The sequence below is a fragment of the Lagenorhynchus albirostris genome, chromosome 7 (genome assembly GCF_949774975.1).
Source record: "Lagenorhynchus albirostris chromosome 7, mLagAlb1.1, whole genome shotgun sequence".
Lineage (NCBI taxonomy): Eukaryota > Metazoa > Chordata > Mammalia > Artiodactyla > Delphinidae > Lagenorhynchus > Lagenorhynchus albirostris.
In genome coordinates this window covers 69,279,067-69,295,779 of record NC_083101.1, presented here as the reverse complement: position 1 = coordinate 69,295,779, position 16,713 = coordinate 69,279,067, and the positions used below count along the sequence as shown (strand labels likewise).

Here is a 16,713-nt window from a genome sequence, read left to right as displayed (position 1 = left end):
AAGGAATTATCTAGTTTAATGGACAAAAACATGTCTTAGTAACTTTATCCATTTTAGAATTTTGAAACCAAATGCTCACTTGGGAAAAATAAATGGAATAATTGGTATATGTCATTTTGGAGCAAATAAGACAAAAATTTTTGTAATAAAAAAATACGTATTCCCACTAACATAGAACAATAATTTTTCATTTTGGGTATGGCTTTATGATGTTAATCTATATATATTTGTTTTTGTTTTTTTGCATAGCCCCAGTTAGTAGATTGTTCATTTTCATGAAAAGCATGGCCCTTGCCTACTGTCTTTCCTGTGTCCTGCTAGATATTTAAGGAATACAGTATTGGTTTACACATCATTGGACTTAAGTGGGTAAGTTAGAGGTGCAACATAACAGGCCTGAAGATGTAAATTCTAGTTGAAAATCTGGACATTTAATTGTCTTTGGTTCCATTAGGAGGTGGAAGTAAACAAGAAAGAGCTCTTCTTTTAGTATTGGTGTGGATTTTTGCATGTCCAGGATCTACTTCCGTTTCTTATTCTTACTATGTGAATGACTGAGGTTCAGAAACATGGTAAGTATGGACTTAGATTGTGTTCCTAGATAGAAAGCTTATTTATAGGTTATATATTCTGAGGTGTTTATATGAGTGAAAAAATTGAACACATTTAAAATGAAATAGGCAGTGATTAACTCTTTCATCATGATTACACAACATGATTGCCAAAGACTTTTCAGTCCATTTGATGACCATTAGGTGAAATCTTTGTTCTTTTAGACTTCTCTTTTCTTTTTTCTTCCCTTTTGTTGTTGTCATTGTTGTTGTTGCTAGTGGATGGGAGATGTGTTCCTTAACTGAAGTTTGGTCAGAAAAAAAAACTGCTTTTTATCTAAAATTGAGAATTATTTTATTTCTTTTTTCAGTCTTGTGATTCTTTATATTAAAAAGTCATTTAAAATTTAATATTATCTGGCCTCACTATGTGACTCTGGCCTGTTTTTCTACCTCCTTCTCAATCCTTGCTGTCATTGGATGCTGCTCCCTAAATATAAGCTGTGCTTTGATCCCTCATTGTTTTAGTTCATTCTAGTCCCTGGTCTCCATGGGACTAGAATGAGCTAGTACCTTTTCATTCTTGCCTTTCTAGTAATCACCTGCTTCTCTTGAGGACCTCGTTGAGGTGTTAATTCTCCATAAATCTCTGAATTATTCTTCTCTGCCTCTCCCAACAGAATTAATTTCCTCTGTTCCTTTCGTTGTGATAGGTGGCTCCTACAATAACCATGAATCATAGATGTGTCATAGTTACTGAGAGTAGGAGCCATGTGTTATCTAGCTTTGTCTCTCCTGGGACAAGTGTGTAGTGAACATTTGTTGACTTGAAATGGTTAGAACTCCATGCTTGTCATGATTAAGAGAACAGCTTGCCTCATTCAATTCCTCCATCACGGTAGCCCACACGCACTGTTGCTCGCACACCCTGCTCCCACCCGTTCTATTGAGGTTGTCGGGTTCTATTCCGATGCATTTGGGAGCAGTCAACGGAGGATCCTTTTGAGGAGCTGTAGTACAAGGAGACTGGCTCTTAGTCTTCATGGATGTTCCGTTTTGAGAGTTTGCTTTTCTCCCTGCCTTTCCGCAGGACCCCAACAGGAGTATCCATCCCAGCGGCAGCAGCAGCAGCAGCAGTTGTAGCAGCAGCAGCAGCAGCAGTAGCAGCAGCAGCAGCAGCAGCAGCAGTAGCAGCAGCAGCAGCAGCAGCAGCAGTAGCAGCAGTAGCAGCAGCAGCAGTTTTTCCAAGCCTCACAAATTAACGAAGGAGCACAAGGAAAAACCTTCTAAAGACTCCAGAGAACATAAAAGTGCCTTCAAAGAACCTTCCAGGGATCACAACAAATCTTCCAAAGAATCCTCTAAGAAACCCAAAGAAAATAAACCACTGAAAGAAGAAAAAATCGTTCCTAAGATGGCCTTCAAGGAACCGAAACCCATGTCGAAAGAGCCAAAACCAGATAGTAACTTACTCACGATCACCAGTGGACAGCAAGATAAGAAGGCTCCTAGTAAAAGACCCCCCATTGCAGATTCCGAAGAACTCTCAGCCAAAAAAAGGAAAAAGAGTAGCTCAGAGGCTTTATTTAAAAGTTTTTCTAACGCGCCACCGCTGATACTCACTTGTTCTGCTGATAAAAAACAGATAAAAGATAAATCTCATGGCAAGATGGGAAAGGTCAAAATTGAAAGTGAGACGTCAGAGAAGAAGAAATCAACTTTACCGCCATTTGATGATATTGTGGATCCCAATGATTCCGACGTGGAGGAGAATATGTCCTCTAAATCTGATGTGAGTAGCCTGGCTGGTTTTCCTCCTTTCCCTTATTAGTTTTCCAATTTTATTTCCGATAGCTTCAGCATAAAGACAGAGGAAGGAGAATGACAGTTGCACCAGAAGATGGTAGCATGGAAGCAGAAATGGCCTAGAAATGAATTTCCTTAACTAATGGAAAGAAGGAAATGAAATCATTAAGGAATCTGCAGACTTGTAGGCTATGATTTAAGTTGTTAAAGGAAAGATATGTTCCAGAGTATAATAATGGGTCATTTGAATAGCAGCAGAAAAATCTAGATGCTTATCAGAGCTTAGTTACTGTGCTTTCCAGGAAAGTGAGAAGAATGCAATGAAAGTAGAATACACCAGAAAATCAATTTTTAAAAGAAACAGGAAGTATTAGGGTGTAGCTACAATGTTGATCTTTTTGATCAGTGTAATGAAGTAATTTGTTTACATAGATTGAAAACTGGTGATAGTATTTTTCAATACTTTTATCAAGGCAAAATTGATATAACAATATACTGTATATTTAAAATGTGTGATTTGATACATTTTGGTGTTTATATGTGTCATGAAACCAGGTAGTGGTATTTTGGAAATGAAATATTTAATTTTTTCCCCCATTGTATAGCCACTGATTTGGAAGGGGCAGGGTATATATCTTCAGTACAAGGTTTGCTAATGGGTAGGATTATCTTTTGTGGGTTCCTAAAAGAACATTTAGCCATCTGATAATCCCCCAAAATATTATTTGATGTTGAGATTTAAACTTTTTTTTTTGGCCTGCATTGGGTCTTCGTTGCCGTGCACGGGCTTTCTGTAGTTGCAGCAAGGGGGGGATACTCTTCGTTGCGGTGCGCGGGCTTCTCATTGTGGTGGCTTCTCTTGTTGTGGAGCACGGGCTCTAGGCGCATGGGCTTCAGTAGTTGTGGCACGCGGGCTCTAGAGCTCAGGCTCAGTAGTTGTGGCGCACGGGCTTAGTTGCTCTGCGGCATGTGGGATCTTCCTGGATCTGGGCTCAAACCCGTGTCCCCTGCATTGACAGGCGGATTCTTAACCACTGTGCCACCAGGGAAATCCTGAGATTTAAACTTATAATTACTATTTCTCAGAGTTGGAAGGGAATTTCAGGTTACCTATTCTAACCTCCTACCAATGTAAGAAACCCTACACTTCTAGTGACAGAACTGTTAGTAATTCAAGTATTCCATTCTATTTCTGGAGAATGAACATTATTTACCATGAAGTTATCTCCTCCTCACTTCCCTTTTTTCTCTAGCTTTGGCCTTCTACTGTTAATTATCAGTCATGATCGGTCCCGGTAATCTCTTTAATTTCAGTTGTCAGTATTTCTAGACAACGGTCAAGGAAGATGTCTGGCTAAAAATTGCTGGCAACGGTCAAGGAAGATGTCTGGCTAAAAATTGCTGGCCATTTTAGAATACTTCTCTTTCTTTCCCATAGCGAGGCTCCACAAAAGTTCCTAATTCAAATGCTGGCAAGGGCTAGGTGGGCTTAGCAGATTCTCTCTTCTCCATTTGCATTCTGGGTAGAAAGGCAGCCAGGATTAGGACATGGCATCAGTACCGATCCCTAGTCATCCAGAGACCACCTCCTTCCCCCCCTCTACTCTCTATAGCTAATCTCAAAATTTTAAATCAGATTAGAGGCAGAGTAGCATATAAAATACTGGAGATGGAGTAATTCGTTCCAGTGTTTGGTAAAGGCCTTAGAGTGATAGTTTGTGAAATGGAGACAAAAGCCTAATGGGTTTGTCCTAATATCTCAAGCATTTATTTTTCCTTCTTTGCTTTGTACCCCTCCTCTTAATTCACAACTTGCTCTTAATGTAGATGTTCCTTGGAACGTTGTTTGTATGTTTGACTTTTTATTTCACATCACTCTGAAATGTTCATTGATGCTATTGGGGTGTGACTAGTCTATCAAGATTGTCAAGTTTAGCAATTTTGTCTCTCCATATTCTGTCGTGTTGCAGTTTTTCTAGAACAGAGGTTTTCAAATTGTGGTTTGTGATTTACTAGTGAGCCATGAAATCAATTTAGCATGTCATCACCAGGATTAAAAAAGAAAATCAGAATACATTGTAACTAGTATGTAAATAATGGTTTGTGAAAATTTTATTTCAGAAGCTGTGTGTATTTCTTATGGTAGGTCATCATCAAAATTTTGAAAGACACCTTTCTTGAATGTTTGCTGATTTGTGAGAAGATCAAATAGCATTCATAAAGCACTATTGAATGCGCTTTCTACAGGAAATTATCACAGGTGATCTTCCTCTTTAGCTAATTCTGTGTATTCTTATTTTTGTTTGCCTCTTGCTCCCTCTCTTTTATATATGATTTATAAGGTATGACTTTTCCTAAACATCATGTTCAACTTGATAGGTTTATCCAAAGCAATACCTTGCAAAATCTTCTGGAATGAAGAGTGAGAATTGTAATTCCATACAGTAGGTAGCAAATTTTCAAGATGGTTCATGACGTGTCAGAGCCACCTATCCAGTGACCATAACAGGAGTTTTTGTAATGTGAAAGCCTCTAAAGACTTTTGGGTATTATTTGGGTATAAAACCCAACAACTGTACTTTCCTTATTAGTTTTCTGGTAGTAATGCTTTTATTGTTGCTGCATTGGTTTAATCTTCTAAATATAGGTGGTAGAACAGAAGAGAATTGACAGAAGTGTTTCCAAGTAATCCAGCGCCCAAAAGACTTTCTGTGAACGAAGGAGGATAGAGGAGGGCTGAAACTCCCTTTCTCCAGTGGTAAAGGTAGCCTGTGTTTGGCCTTTCTCCTACTTGGTGTCCCTCCTGTGGTTAAGACCGAAGGAGCAGGAAGCAATTGTAATGGAGAGAACTAAGCACCCCGTAGTCTCCCTTGGTGAGGAACTGATTGGATAGCTTGGGACAGGCCCACCTTCAGGGGGCACCATTCACATTGTCCTGTTGGTGAGTGTGTCTGCATCTGAGTAAGTAGCATCAGGTGACCTGATCTGTCGAAGGACCTTTACAGCTTCATTATTTGAATATGAGCCAGATTTATGTTCTTTTGTGGAGGGCGGGGTAGAGGGTAGTTTTAGACATAGCAGGCAGAGATCATGGACTTTGGAAACAGAAAAAGGACACAAAAAGAAATTGGACGAGTGTGAAGAATTGGGAAGGACCAGGGAAAAAAGGTTATTCACCTGATATGTCTGTAAAGAAAATATCTTACCTTGGTACAGGTTAGTTATGATTAAAAGGAAGAACTTTTTAAAGAAGCTTTTCCATAATTAAGTTAGATTCAGGTTTTATATAAAAATAAAAATCAGTGCTACTAAGACGGATTGGGAGGCTTAGATTGTTGATTCGTATAGTTCTTCTCAGTTATGATTTTTATATACTTTGTATGTGAGTAGAGAAAAAAAAGTGGTGCATCCATGGTTTATATGCCTGCATGATTTTTGAGGAATCACTTATTTGTTGATGAGTATGTAGGTAGGTAGGTAGTAAAGTAATCAAATAATTAGGAGTATGCACTCTGGTGCCAGACAGACTGTGTTTTGAATCCCCGCTCCACCATTGATCTTAGTTAAACGATTTGACCTTCTGTATTTCTTAGTTTCTTTTTTTGTGAAATAGAGATCATAATAGCCTTTACTGTGTAGGATTATTGTGAAAACAGTCAATCCGGACAAATCACTTAACATACTAATCAAAAATGTTATGAGGGACTTCCCTGGTGGCGCAGTGGTTAAGAACCCGCCTTCCAATGCAGGGGACACGGGTTCGAGCCCTGGTCCGGGAAGATCCCACATTACGCAGAGCAACTAAGCCTGTGCACCACAACTACTGAGCCTGTGCTCTAGAGCCCGCGAGCCACAACTGCTGAGCCCGTGCACCACAACTACTGAAGCCCGTGGGGTCTAGGGCCCATACTCCGCAACAAGAGAAGCCACCGTGTTGAGAAGCCCACGCACCGCAAGGAAGAGTAGCCCCTGCTCACCACACCAGAGAAAGCGCGCGGGCAGCAACAAAGACCCAACGCAGACAAAAATAAATTAAAACAAAAAATGTTATGAGCCATTTGTTACATGATTTGGCTTCTGGCAGTCTTTATAACATACAGCTTTGAGAGAGTTTTTTTTTTTTTTAAAGATTTACTTATTATTTACTTATTTATTTATATTTATTTTTGGCTGCATCAGCTCTTAGTTGCAGCACACAGGATCTTCATTGAGGCGTGCAGGATCTTTCCTTATGGCGCTCAGTCTCTTCGTTGCAGCACTCGGGCTTCTCTCTAGTTGTGGTGTGCAGGTTTTCTCTCTCTAGTTGTGGCACACAGGCTCCAGGGCACATGGGCTCTGTAGTTGTGGCACACGGGGTCCAGAGCACATGGGCTCTGTAGTTTGCAGCACACACAGGCTCTAGTTGAGGCGTGTGAGCTCAATAGGTGTGATGCTTGGGCTTAGTTGCCCAGTGGCATGTGGGATCTTAGTTCCCTGACCAGGGATCGAACCTGTGTCCCCTGCATTGTAAGGTGGATTCTTTACCACTGGACCACCAGGGAAGTCCCTGAAAGAAATTTTTTGATATTCAAAAATACAGCAGAGGGCTTCCCTGGTGGCGCAGTGGTTGAGAGTCCGCCTGCCGAAGCAGGGGACACAGGTTCGTGCCCCGGTCTGGGAAGATCCCACATGCCGCGGAGCGGCTGGGCCCGTGAGCCATGGCCGCTGAGCCTGCGCGTCTGGAGCCTGTGCTCTGCAACGGGGGAGGCCACAGCGGTGAGAGGCCTGCGTACCGCAAAAAAAAAACAATACAGCAGAATTCTAGTGTCCTTTTTCAAGAGTGGGTTAAATGTTTTAAAAGAGAAAAAGTACTTGGAATATATGTCACATTCCTCTGAAATTTGTCTTGAGGAGGTATATGGCCTTTATTGATGTGCATATGTAACATGGAAAAATACAGGACAGAGCATCTCAGTTTTATTTATTTATCTATCGATTTTTAACTTTTAAAAAAAGTACTTATTTATTCAGTTTTGGCTGTGTTGGGTCTTCGTTGCTATGTGTAAGCTTTTCTCTAGTTGCGGCAAGCGGGGGCTACTCTTTGTTGCGGTGCACAGGCTTCTCATTGCGGTAGCTTCTCTTGTTGTGGAGCACGGGCTCCAGTAGTTGTGGCTTGTGGGTTCTAGAGCATAGGCTCAGTAGTTGTGGCGCACGGGCTTAGTTGCTCCACGGCATGTGGGATCTTCCCAGACCAGGGATCAAACCCGTGTCCCCTGCATTGGCAGGTGGATTCTTAACTATTGTGCCACCAGGGAAGTCCCAGCGTCTCAGTTTAAATCAGTAGTTAAGCCAAAGTTTCCCAGGACTTTTTAGCTTTTTAATTAAATGAGAAAAAGGGCAAGGACTTACCTAGTACTGCATTAGTAGGCACTTGGTAGATTTTTTTTTTATTGCTGTTACTATTAAATCATTTCTTAGGATGTCTTCTTTTATCTTTGTATTAATATTAATATGACTGAAAGAGTAATTTTTAAATAGGATTTGAAATTCCTGAGATGTTTCTCATTTTGTAAAGAACTCTAATATTGTCACATGAAAGTCCATCAGTAATTTTCCTTTACAGAAGAATTCGGGAGGAGGCAGCGGGGAGGGTGTGGAGGGACACGGAAGGACTTTTATAGTGGTTGAGCATTTAGCAAAGACTGAAAACATGATAAGGGCCTGTTTTTGTTATGTATGTAAATGTTAGCATTAAGAATATTTTGCATTCAAGAACTTAGGTAAAGCTGTTCTTGGTTGAGGAATTCATCTTTTTGTGGCCATAATGGTCACTTATGGCATGTGACTGTTCTTACTAGTCACTGGCGCTAACTAGCAGCTAGAAAGGGTGAGGCTCTTGAGTGTATCTGGGTCAACTAAAAGTTTGTAATTGTGTTTTGCATTAACCTGTTTAAACTTTAATCGAGAATAAAAAAGCAAACATCCTTTACCCTTCCTGTAATTCCCTAGTTTTTGTTTTTCATGTAACTCTGCTTCTAAAGAGAAGTTTATTGAGTTGATCTTGTTTTGTGATACGAGAAAGTTTAGTATTCATAGCAGAGAAGGGGGAAAAACAGTAAAAGAAAATTGAAATAACCATGTATGATCAGATTTGGTTATGGTAGTAATTTCCTTATCGTTGCCTTCACTTTTTTTTCACCTTGCTTTATAGAGATTTAATTGTAATTTAAAAGTGCAGAAGTTAAAAGTTTTAATTATCTTTCCTTGTAAATGGTCAGACTACATTTGGTAAAATGTTACCCACTTCAGCCTGAAGTGTGAGAAATGAAATTGTAATCGTGTCTTGATAGTTTGGCTTACCAAACTGTTTTCCTGGATAAAATCTTGAGAGAGAAAGATGAACTCTCATCTAATGGAGTGGGTTTTCCCAAGGGTGGGTGGTGGTTCAGATACAGGGTAAAGACTGCAAACCACCTTAGCAGAAGTTTCTTTGGAAAAGAAAAAAAAGTAAGGAGAAGGAAAAAGAAACTTCCCTCCTTTGGTGGTGCCTCATTTCCTCCAGCCCCACCCTGTGCCTTGCTGTGCTTACACTGTCTGGAGCTGGCAGTAAATGTCCTGCTGTTGAAGCACTGTCCTTAGGTTTTTATGTGATGGAAGGCTGTCACAGTCAGAGAAGAAGGTCCTTATTGTGCTTTCAAAGTGGTTTTTTAATGACTTGTAATTCCAGCACATGCAAGAGCTCTAAAGTCTGTAAGGATGGTGAGTGAGCAGCTAGAGAGGCCCTTCATTAAAGGGCTACCCTGACCCTCTGGCTGGGGGCAGGGGGTTGGAGGCTCTCGTTCTGGACTCCTGTTCTCTGCCTTTTATAACTGGAAGTAAACATACCTGAAGGGGCGCAGTTCTCCTCTGGTAGATGCAGCCCAGTGTGGAACAACATTCATTAATATAATTGGCAGAAAGTTACCTTTGTTGGATATGTGGAGATGTTTCACCTGACCTGTTCCTAATGCTTGGTTGTGTGTTGTCTGTGCTAGATGTGATCAGATGGAGGAGGGTGCAGCCTAGTCAATCAACTGATCATGTATTCAGCCACATTCCTCACTTGTTCCAAAAAAGATTTGAAGCAATTAAAAGGGAGAAAAAAAAAAAACTACGTTAGAGGCTCTTTCTCTTCCTCGTTTGGGTGCCACACTAAGCCCAAATGGTTTTTCAGTTTTTAAGTTAAATAATTCCTTAGAAGCCCTTAGGTAGCTGAGGGTCATGAACAGACAGGGGGCCCTATCATTGAAGAGTGGGTTGTCATCAGTAATTGCCAACACTCGGCGTTTTCACTTGCTTGTACTGAATTTTACCTCTCTTCCAGTAAATTCCACGAGCCTCCTTCAAGGAAGCTGCATTGCCTATTCAGTGCATTCTTATTTCTTACTCTGAGGCCCATGATCTTTATGTAATTGTCCTATCTGTCATCTTTAGACACAGAGTCAGAGATGTGACTCAACATGGTCTTTGCACGACTCGCTTTACCATGTCATTGGGATGCCTGATATTTGTAGCTAAACTTTCCTTCATTTGTTTTAACTCATTTAACTCTTAAAACAATCTGTGAAAGAGACTCTTATTAGCCCCATTTTATAGATGAGGAAACTGAGGCTCAAAGGTTAAGAAACTTGGGGGTGAAGCAAATCTTATTTTCCCAGGAATTCCCAATATTATAATTGCAGAGATGTGCTTCATGAAATTGGCATCACTGCTATGAAAGCCCTATTTGTTTGGTTTTTGGTCACACTGAGCAGCATGTGGGATCTTAGTTCCATGACCAGGGGTCGAACCCGTGTCCCCTGCAGTGGAAGCGTGGAGTCTTATTAACCACTGGACTGCCAGGGAAGTCCCTTTTTTGTTTTGTTTTGTTTTGTTTTGATGAAAGCCTTTGATAGCGTATTTCTTGTTCCATTTTTGAATTCTGTTTCTTTGACATGTCTATTGGTTTGGGCTCTAACAGCAGCCTTCAGGAGGTGACAGGTTGTCCTCAGGTGGATTTGGCATACGTGTTCAGAACTGAGGGACATGCTATGAAACATCCAGGAACCTCTCACTTCTTATATATCTTCTTCTTATATATATTTGCTTAAAATAAAACAGACCCTCATAGTTCTGAATTTTAGCATTATTAGAGTGTATCATCAGCACTATCTCCCTGCTCTCAGAATTTTCCCCACTTGCTTTTGTGTGAGAATTTATGTTTAACAGAGCTGAGCTGTAATATCAAGCTTTCCCAGAAGGTGCCACCAAATAACAAATGCTGTCCTCCAGTTTGAAGATTCCTTCTTATTGACTCTTCTAGTTCCATTTTGTAATTTCATTTTATAATGTCTCTAAGGTATTCAAAATAACGGGTGTGCTTTCTTTGAATTAGGAGATAAGATAATGCAATGGATCAGTAGAGGGTGGTTTTCTTTTGGTGTCTATGTAATTATTTAACCAAGTTTGAGAAATTGTTCTCAGTGGGTAACAATTGATGACTGTAAACTTTCAAGGCAGTGTCAAGGTCCACAAAGAAAAATTACCCCTAAGAGGCTTCTTTAGGTCACTAGAGGTGACTGCACAGTGAGATGTTCCCAGATAAAGTCAAAGATCCCTCCACTAGGTGAAAAAAAATGGAAAAGCATTTACTAAAGTGTGTGGAGATAAGCAGACTTTTGCCTTTGAATTCTGAAGACATAGGGGATGGGGATGTGTGGGGACTGGGATAGGGAGAAATTTTCAGAGTCGGTGACACAGAGAGAAGAAAATTTCCTTGCCTTACTTGGTCATGGGAAGAAAATGTATTTATGGGGTCCTCAGATGTTACTTAAGTAAATAAATAAGGTAATTACTAGAGTGCCCTGGTTTGGGACCTCGGTGTTTAGAATCACAGTACTGTTTTTTGGACAACTAACTTGTTGACCCTTGCTTTATTTTCTGACCCTTCTATTTTTGCTTTAAATACGATAAAACTGTCATGTCACTTTGAGTAAGTACAAACATTTCCTTCTAAACATGTTTAATTGTTTTTAATATTCTTTAATTACTTTAGTCTTGTTTAATAACATTTGAAAATGTTTATGTACTCCTATATATAAACCCTGTATTAGGTAGTACAGATGGTACAAAATTAGAATTTAGGCTCAGCTTTGAAGGAAGGGAAGAATGAATTAGTGGAGATGAGAGGTAGGTGTGTAGGAGAAGGCATTCCTGTTAGGGGGAAACAACTTGAGAAAAAAAACCACAACTGATGACAAACGTAGACAAGTCTGTGTTGTCCTTACTGAAAATGAAGAGAACTCCTATACACGAATCCCTGCAAGTTAATTTATCAAACTGGATAAATTCCAGTTTGGAATTCCTTGTCAGGAATGAAGGAAACCTTATTGAACTGTACTTCATGTGAGGTGTGTCCTGGACACTTTCACTCTGTAACCTCTTATTTCATCCATACATTGTGTGAGATAGCTTTTTTCCTCATCTTACAGATGTGAAAGCAGCAGAGCTAGAATTTGAATCTGGGTCCGACCCATGCCAAAGCCCATGCTTTTTCGTACAGTACCATGGATTAAACCTTGTTGAGAGAGAAATCGCATCAAATTATAACCACTGTGGGACTGATTAAACCTCTTCAAGAAAAGAATCGAATTAGCAGCATTAACTCTCTGACCTTCTGCCTACCTCTGGTCCTCTGAAAATGTACCATAGTTCAGTAAAAGGGGGAGAATAAGAAATAAGATGTAGTAGCCACAGTACTTGGGTTCTTGGCTATGAATAAATGGGTGCAGGGAGACCTGGCTTTGATTTCCACAGTCCTGATCAACTCATGCTTTATATAATTTTCTAAGCAGCAGAACTGCAGAAAGTTTTGAGAGGTGGTGGTACCTTAGAGCCTATCCAGGGGCACTTATTTACCAGTTTATTGACTTACTACATTTTTTCATACGCCTTATACCAGAGGCTAGGACACGGCCAGTGTGACTGTGAGAGCTCCCATCTACTATATTGCATTATCTTAAGGTTGTACTCATGGAGGATATAAAGAAGGAACATAGGGCTCCCTTGTCCTGGAACATAGCCATCCCTGGCTAATAAATTATTTTCTCTTCCTGGGCCCAGGAGAGGTGGTCCAGGAGGCACGGCCCTAGTGCATACACTTGGAATCAAAAGATGAGACAGGATCAGCTCACTAGTGGTTAACTGTAAAATGTGGATTTTAACAATAATGATGAGATTATTGATGCAAACTGCCACTCAGGTATTAATTCACGCAAAAATATTAATTACGTCATAGACAAAGACTTAACCTTTTTACTTGGTAATTTATGAATTGTATTCTATGAAGATCCGATGTTGGTAGGTGTTCTTGTAAAGATTAAGAGGCAAAGCTACAGTCTAGGAATTTAGTGATTTATAATCCATGGCCACAATGTAATTTTTACTCCAGCACGTGTTTTTTAAATGTCATTTTCCACTCGGCCCAACCTTAGATTGTATTAGGAATCAAAGCAAAGTCTTGCTGGAAGTACACCCTGGTTTAAAATGTTTAGTATCTGACAAATTCTGCTCGAGGTGACCTGACACATTTTCAGGATTATAAAGTGTTCACTCTACTTTCAAGTTTCCTCCTCTTTCTCGTTATTTTCCAGCATTGTTTTAATTAAAGGCGAACATCAGACTTGTTGTTGATCTTGTGATGGGAAAGTGCTAGGTTATCCAATAATCTTAGGTGAGACTCATGCCTTATTCTTTTTTTTTTTTTTTTTTTTTTTGCGGTACGCGGACCTCTCACTGTTGTGGCCTCTCCCGTTGCAGAGCACAGGCTCAGTGGCCATGGCTCACACGGTCCCAGCCGCTCCGCGGCATGTGGGATCCTCCCAGACCGGGGCATGAACCCGCATCCCCTGCATCAACAGGCGGACTCTCAACCACTGCGCCACCAGGGACGCCCAGTCATGCCTTATTCTTGCTTACCAAGCCTGCCTTCATGGTCCAGCCACTTTCAGAGACATGCAACAAGTCCCCTCCCTGCTTTTAAAGATAAGCCATGCACAGTCCTCCTTGGGTTGTGTAATAAAACCAGTGAGTCTCATAAATCCCTCCCCCAATACTAAGGTTTGAAGGAAAGAGGTGGTGTGTCCCATGTTGCCCATCTTTTTATCCTCATCATATTATTAGGTCTGTTGTCTCTCTTTTCTCTTTGGAAAACCTTCCACAGCTTACTGTGTACTCTTTTAAAGATTTAAGACCCAATTTGGAAACCATGAACATCTATTTTTAATACAGCATTTACTTCACAATTTAGAAAATTATAGGATTTTTAAAAGCAGGAAGACTTCGGAAATTCCCTTTAACAACTTGTATTTTGCAGAGCAGAACCTGAGGCCAAGTTTCATAACCTGCCCAAGATCATTGCCCCCAAAAACCCTGCCCCTGCTCTCATTGCTCCCCAAAAAGGCCCTAGGAGGCAGGTCCCTAGCTGATGTGCCATTGTCATTTCCAGTTGGAACAGTTTATAATCCTTCTTACGTCCTGTCCTCCCTTCCCCAAACTCTCCTCCACTTGAACATGTTAAACTGCTTCCTAATGAGTGGTTTATGCCCATTAGGCGTAAGACCTCTTGGCCCTGCATCTCACTCTGTGTCCCCTTGTTGATTGAATGGACCTTACATTTCACATCCTCAGCAGAATCCCCCTGAAAAGCCTCATGCCATGTCTCAGTGAGGGTAGGGTGTTAATCTCAGGGGATGTTACAGAGATTAATTGGTGAAAAATTTGATAGACTTGTTCCCTGGTCATCCTTGATTGTCTTTGGGAAAATACCAACCAGAATAATCATGGCTTAGTATATCTCAGGCGAAAAATAAATCAGTAGACAAACCAGAAAATGACACATATACCTATCTGGCAAATCAAAGGTCTTAATATTGTTTAATAATAAAAACATGGAAAGAACTTTAAAAACCTCCAGTATAAATGAAGTCTTTACCTGGACAAGCTGGTATTCTTAACAGATAAAACTTGATTCCCGCTCTCTCCTACGCTCCGGTGTCTTCAGTATCTGCCTCTGTGTGCTGTGTTCCCCTTAGTCTCTCTACAAGAGAGGCATCCCTCTGAGGCAAACTGAGACATCCCTCATACCAAACAGCCAGCCTCTCACACTGCCTTCAACTCTCCTATTAACCCTGATGCTCTTCAGGCTATAATCCCTTCACTTCCTTTCCTTCACTGACAGACATCTTAAAAGCTTACTTCTCAACCCGTTGTGGTCTGGCTTTTCCTCTTGGAAACTATCCTTAAAACTACCACTGGGAGGGCTTCCCTGGTGGCGCAGTGGTTGAGAGTCCACCTGCCGATACAGGGGACACGGGTTCTTGCCCTGGTCCCAGAAGATCCCACATGCCGCAGAGCGTCTGGGCCCGTGAGCCATGGCCGCTGGGCCTGCACGTCCAGAGCCTGTGCTCCGCAACGGGAGAGGCCACAACAGTGAGAGGCCCGCGTACCGAAAAAAAAAAAAAAAAAACTACCACTGGGAAAAGGTCACCAGTGCTTTCCAGATTCTTATGTAGAAAACATCTTCTAAGCATTGGATTTTACCCTTCCGTCATCTTTGACTTGCTTTTCCATTCTATTCCTTGGCCCTGTTATACCTACCCTGATCCCTCTAACCATTCTCTGTGAGTCTCCTTTGTCAGCTGATCTTCCTCTACCAACCTTAAGCTGCCATTTCCAGTTTCTTTCTTTTCTATTATATAATCTTTCCCTGGATAATCACTGCTTACCTGTCTTCTGTTTCTTTGCTTTCTCAGACCCTTCTCTATATAGCTATCTATAACACAGACAAATTCTGGAAGGAAATATGCAAAAGGATGTAAAACAACTGGCTAAAATGGTATTATGGGTCATTTCAAAATATATTTAATACTGTTGTTTTTAAACAACATCTCCTTGTTTCAAAATCTTAGATCCTATGTGGGCTAAACACTAAATTCTTTCTTTTCTTTTTGTAATCTTTTATTATGGAGAATTTCAAATATACACAAAATATGCAGAATAGTATCACAAGCCTCCCATTCATTCATCACTCGGCTTCAACAATTATTAACTGATGACCATTCTTGTCTCAACTGTGCCATCTACCCTTCCCCCAGTATAATTTTTAATAAAATCCTAGATGTCATATTAATTCATTCATAGATATTTCAATATGAATCTCTAAAAAATAAGAACTTTTTAAAAACAGAACTAAAACATCACTATCACATCTGAACAAATTAATGATTCTTTTTTTAAAAATTAATCTATTTATTTTTGGCTGTGCTGGGTCTTCGTTGCTGTGTGTGGGTTTTTCTCTAGTTGCGGCGAGCAAGGGCTACTCTTTGTCGTGGTGCGTAGGCTTCTCATGCAGTGGCTTCTCTTGTTGTGGAGCATGGGCTCTAGGTGCACGGGGTTCAGTAGTTGTGGCCTGCGGGCTCAGTAGTTGCGGCTCGCGGGCTGTAGAGCGCAGGCTCAGTAGTTGTGGCGCATGGGCTTAGTTGCTCTGCAGCATGTGGGATCTTCCCGGACCAGGGCTCGAACCCATGTCCCCTGCATTGGCAGGCGGATTCTTAACCACTGCACCACCAGGGAAGTCCAAATTAATAATTCTTAATATCATAAAATATCTAGTCACTGAGCAAATTTCCAGTAGAATCAAAACGTCATAAATTTTCTTTTCTTATGGTTTGTTTGAATGAGGATCCAAAAAAGGTCCACGTCTTGCCATTTGTAAAAATGTCTTTTAAGTCCTTTTCAATCTGTAGGTCCTCTCATCTCTTTTTTCATGTAAAAGTTCAAGAAAAAAAAAAAAACTAGGTTGTTTGCCTTATAGAATTTCTCAGTTTGGACTTTGCTGATAGTATCTTTGTGGTTTATTTTCTGTAAATTAGGGGTGTAGCCAGGTTTAGGTTAGGTTTTGTTTTGGGGGCAAGACTATTTCATGGATGGAGTTGTTAGCTTTCATTGGGGGGCCTGTAAGGTGAGGTTATCTCTTGTTTTGTGACGTTAGTGCCCATTGATGCTCAGGGCCTAGATGCATTAATTCATTAAGGGTTGTCAATTGGTGGTATTTTTATTCTACCATTCTTTCTTCATTTATCAGCCAGAACTCACCTGTCAAGAGAAACTCTCCCTCTTCTACCCTTTGTTTAACCAACAGTTAGTTTGTCTAGGAAAAGTAAAACATTCTTTCCCTTTTTTACAAAAACCAGTTTTCAAAAGAATGGGTTTGGTTCCCTAGCATCCTTTAACAATAGCTTGTTTTTTGGGGAGGTTTTTTTTGCGGTACGCGGGCCTCTCACTGTTGTGGCCTCTCCCG

The 16,713-nt window shown here is 40.6% G+C and overlaps 2 protein-coding genes across 3 annotated transcripts in view; both read left to right on the top strand.

Annotated features, from left to right (window-relative positions):
* HACD4 (3-hydroxyacyl-CoA dehydratase 4) overlaps window positions 1-16,713 on the top strand; it is an 807,943-nt gene that overhangs the window by 626,537 nt on the left and 164,693 nt on the right. The gene's annotated exons all lie outside the window — the stretch shown is intronic.
* MLLT3 (MLLT3 super elongation complex subunit) overlaps window positions 1-16,713 on the top strand; it is a 259,893-nt gene that overhangs the window by 185,395 nt on the left and 57,785 nt on the right. For both annotated transcript variants that reach the window (XM_060155131.1, XM_060155132.1), the window contains exon 5: window positions 1,642-2,343. In XM_060155131.1, coding sequence (XP_060011114.1) covers window positions 1,642-2,343 — 702 coding nt within the window. The remainder of the gene's footprint in view (window positions 1-1,641; window positions 2,344-16,713) is intronic.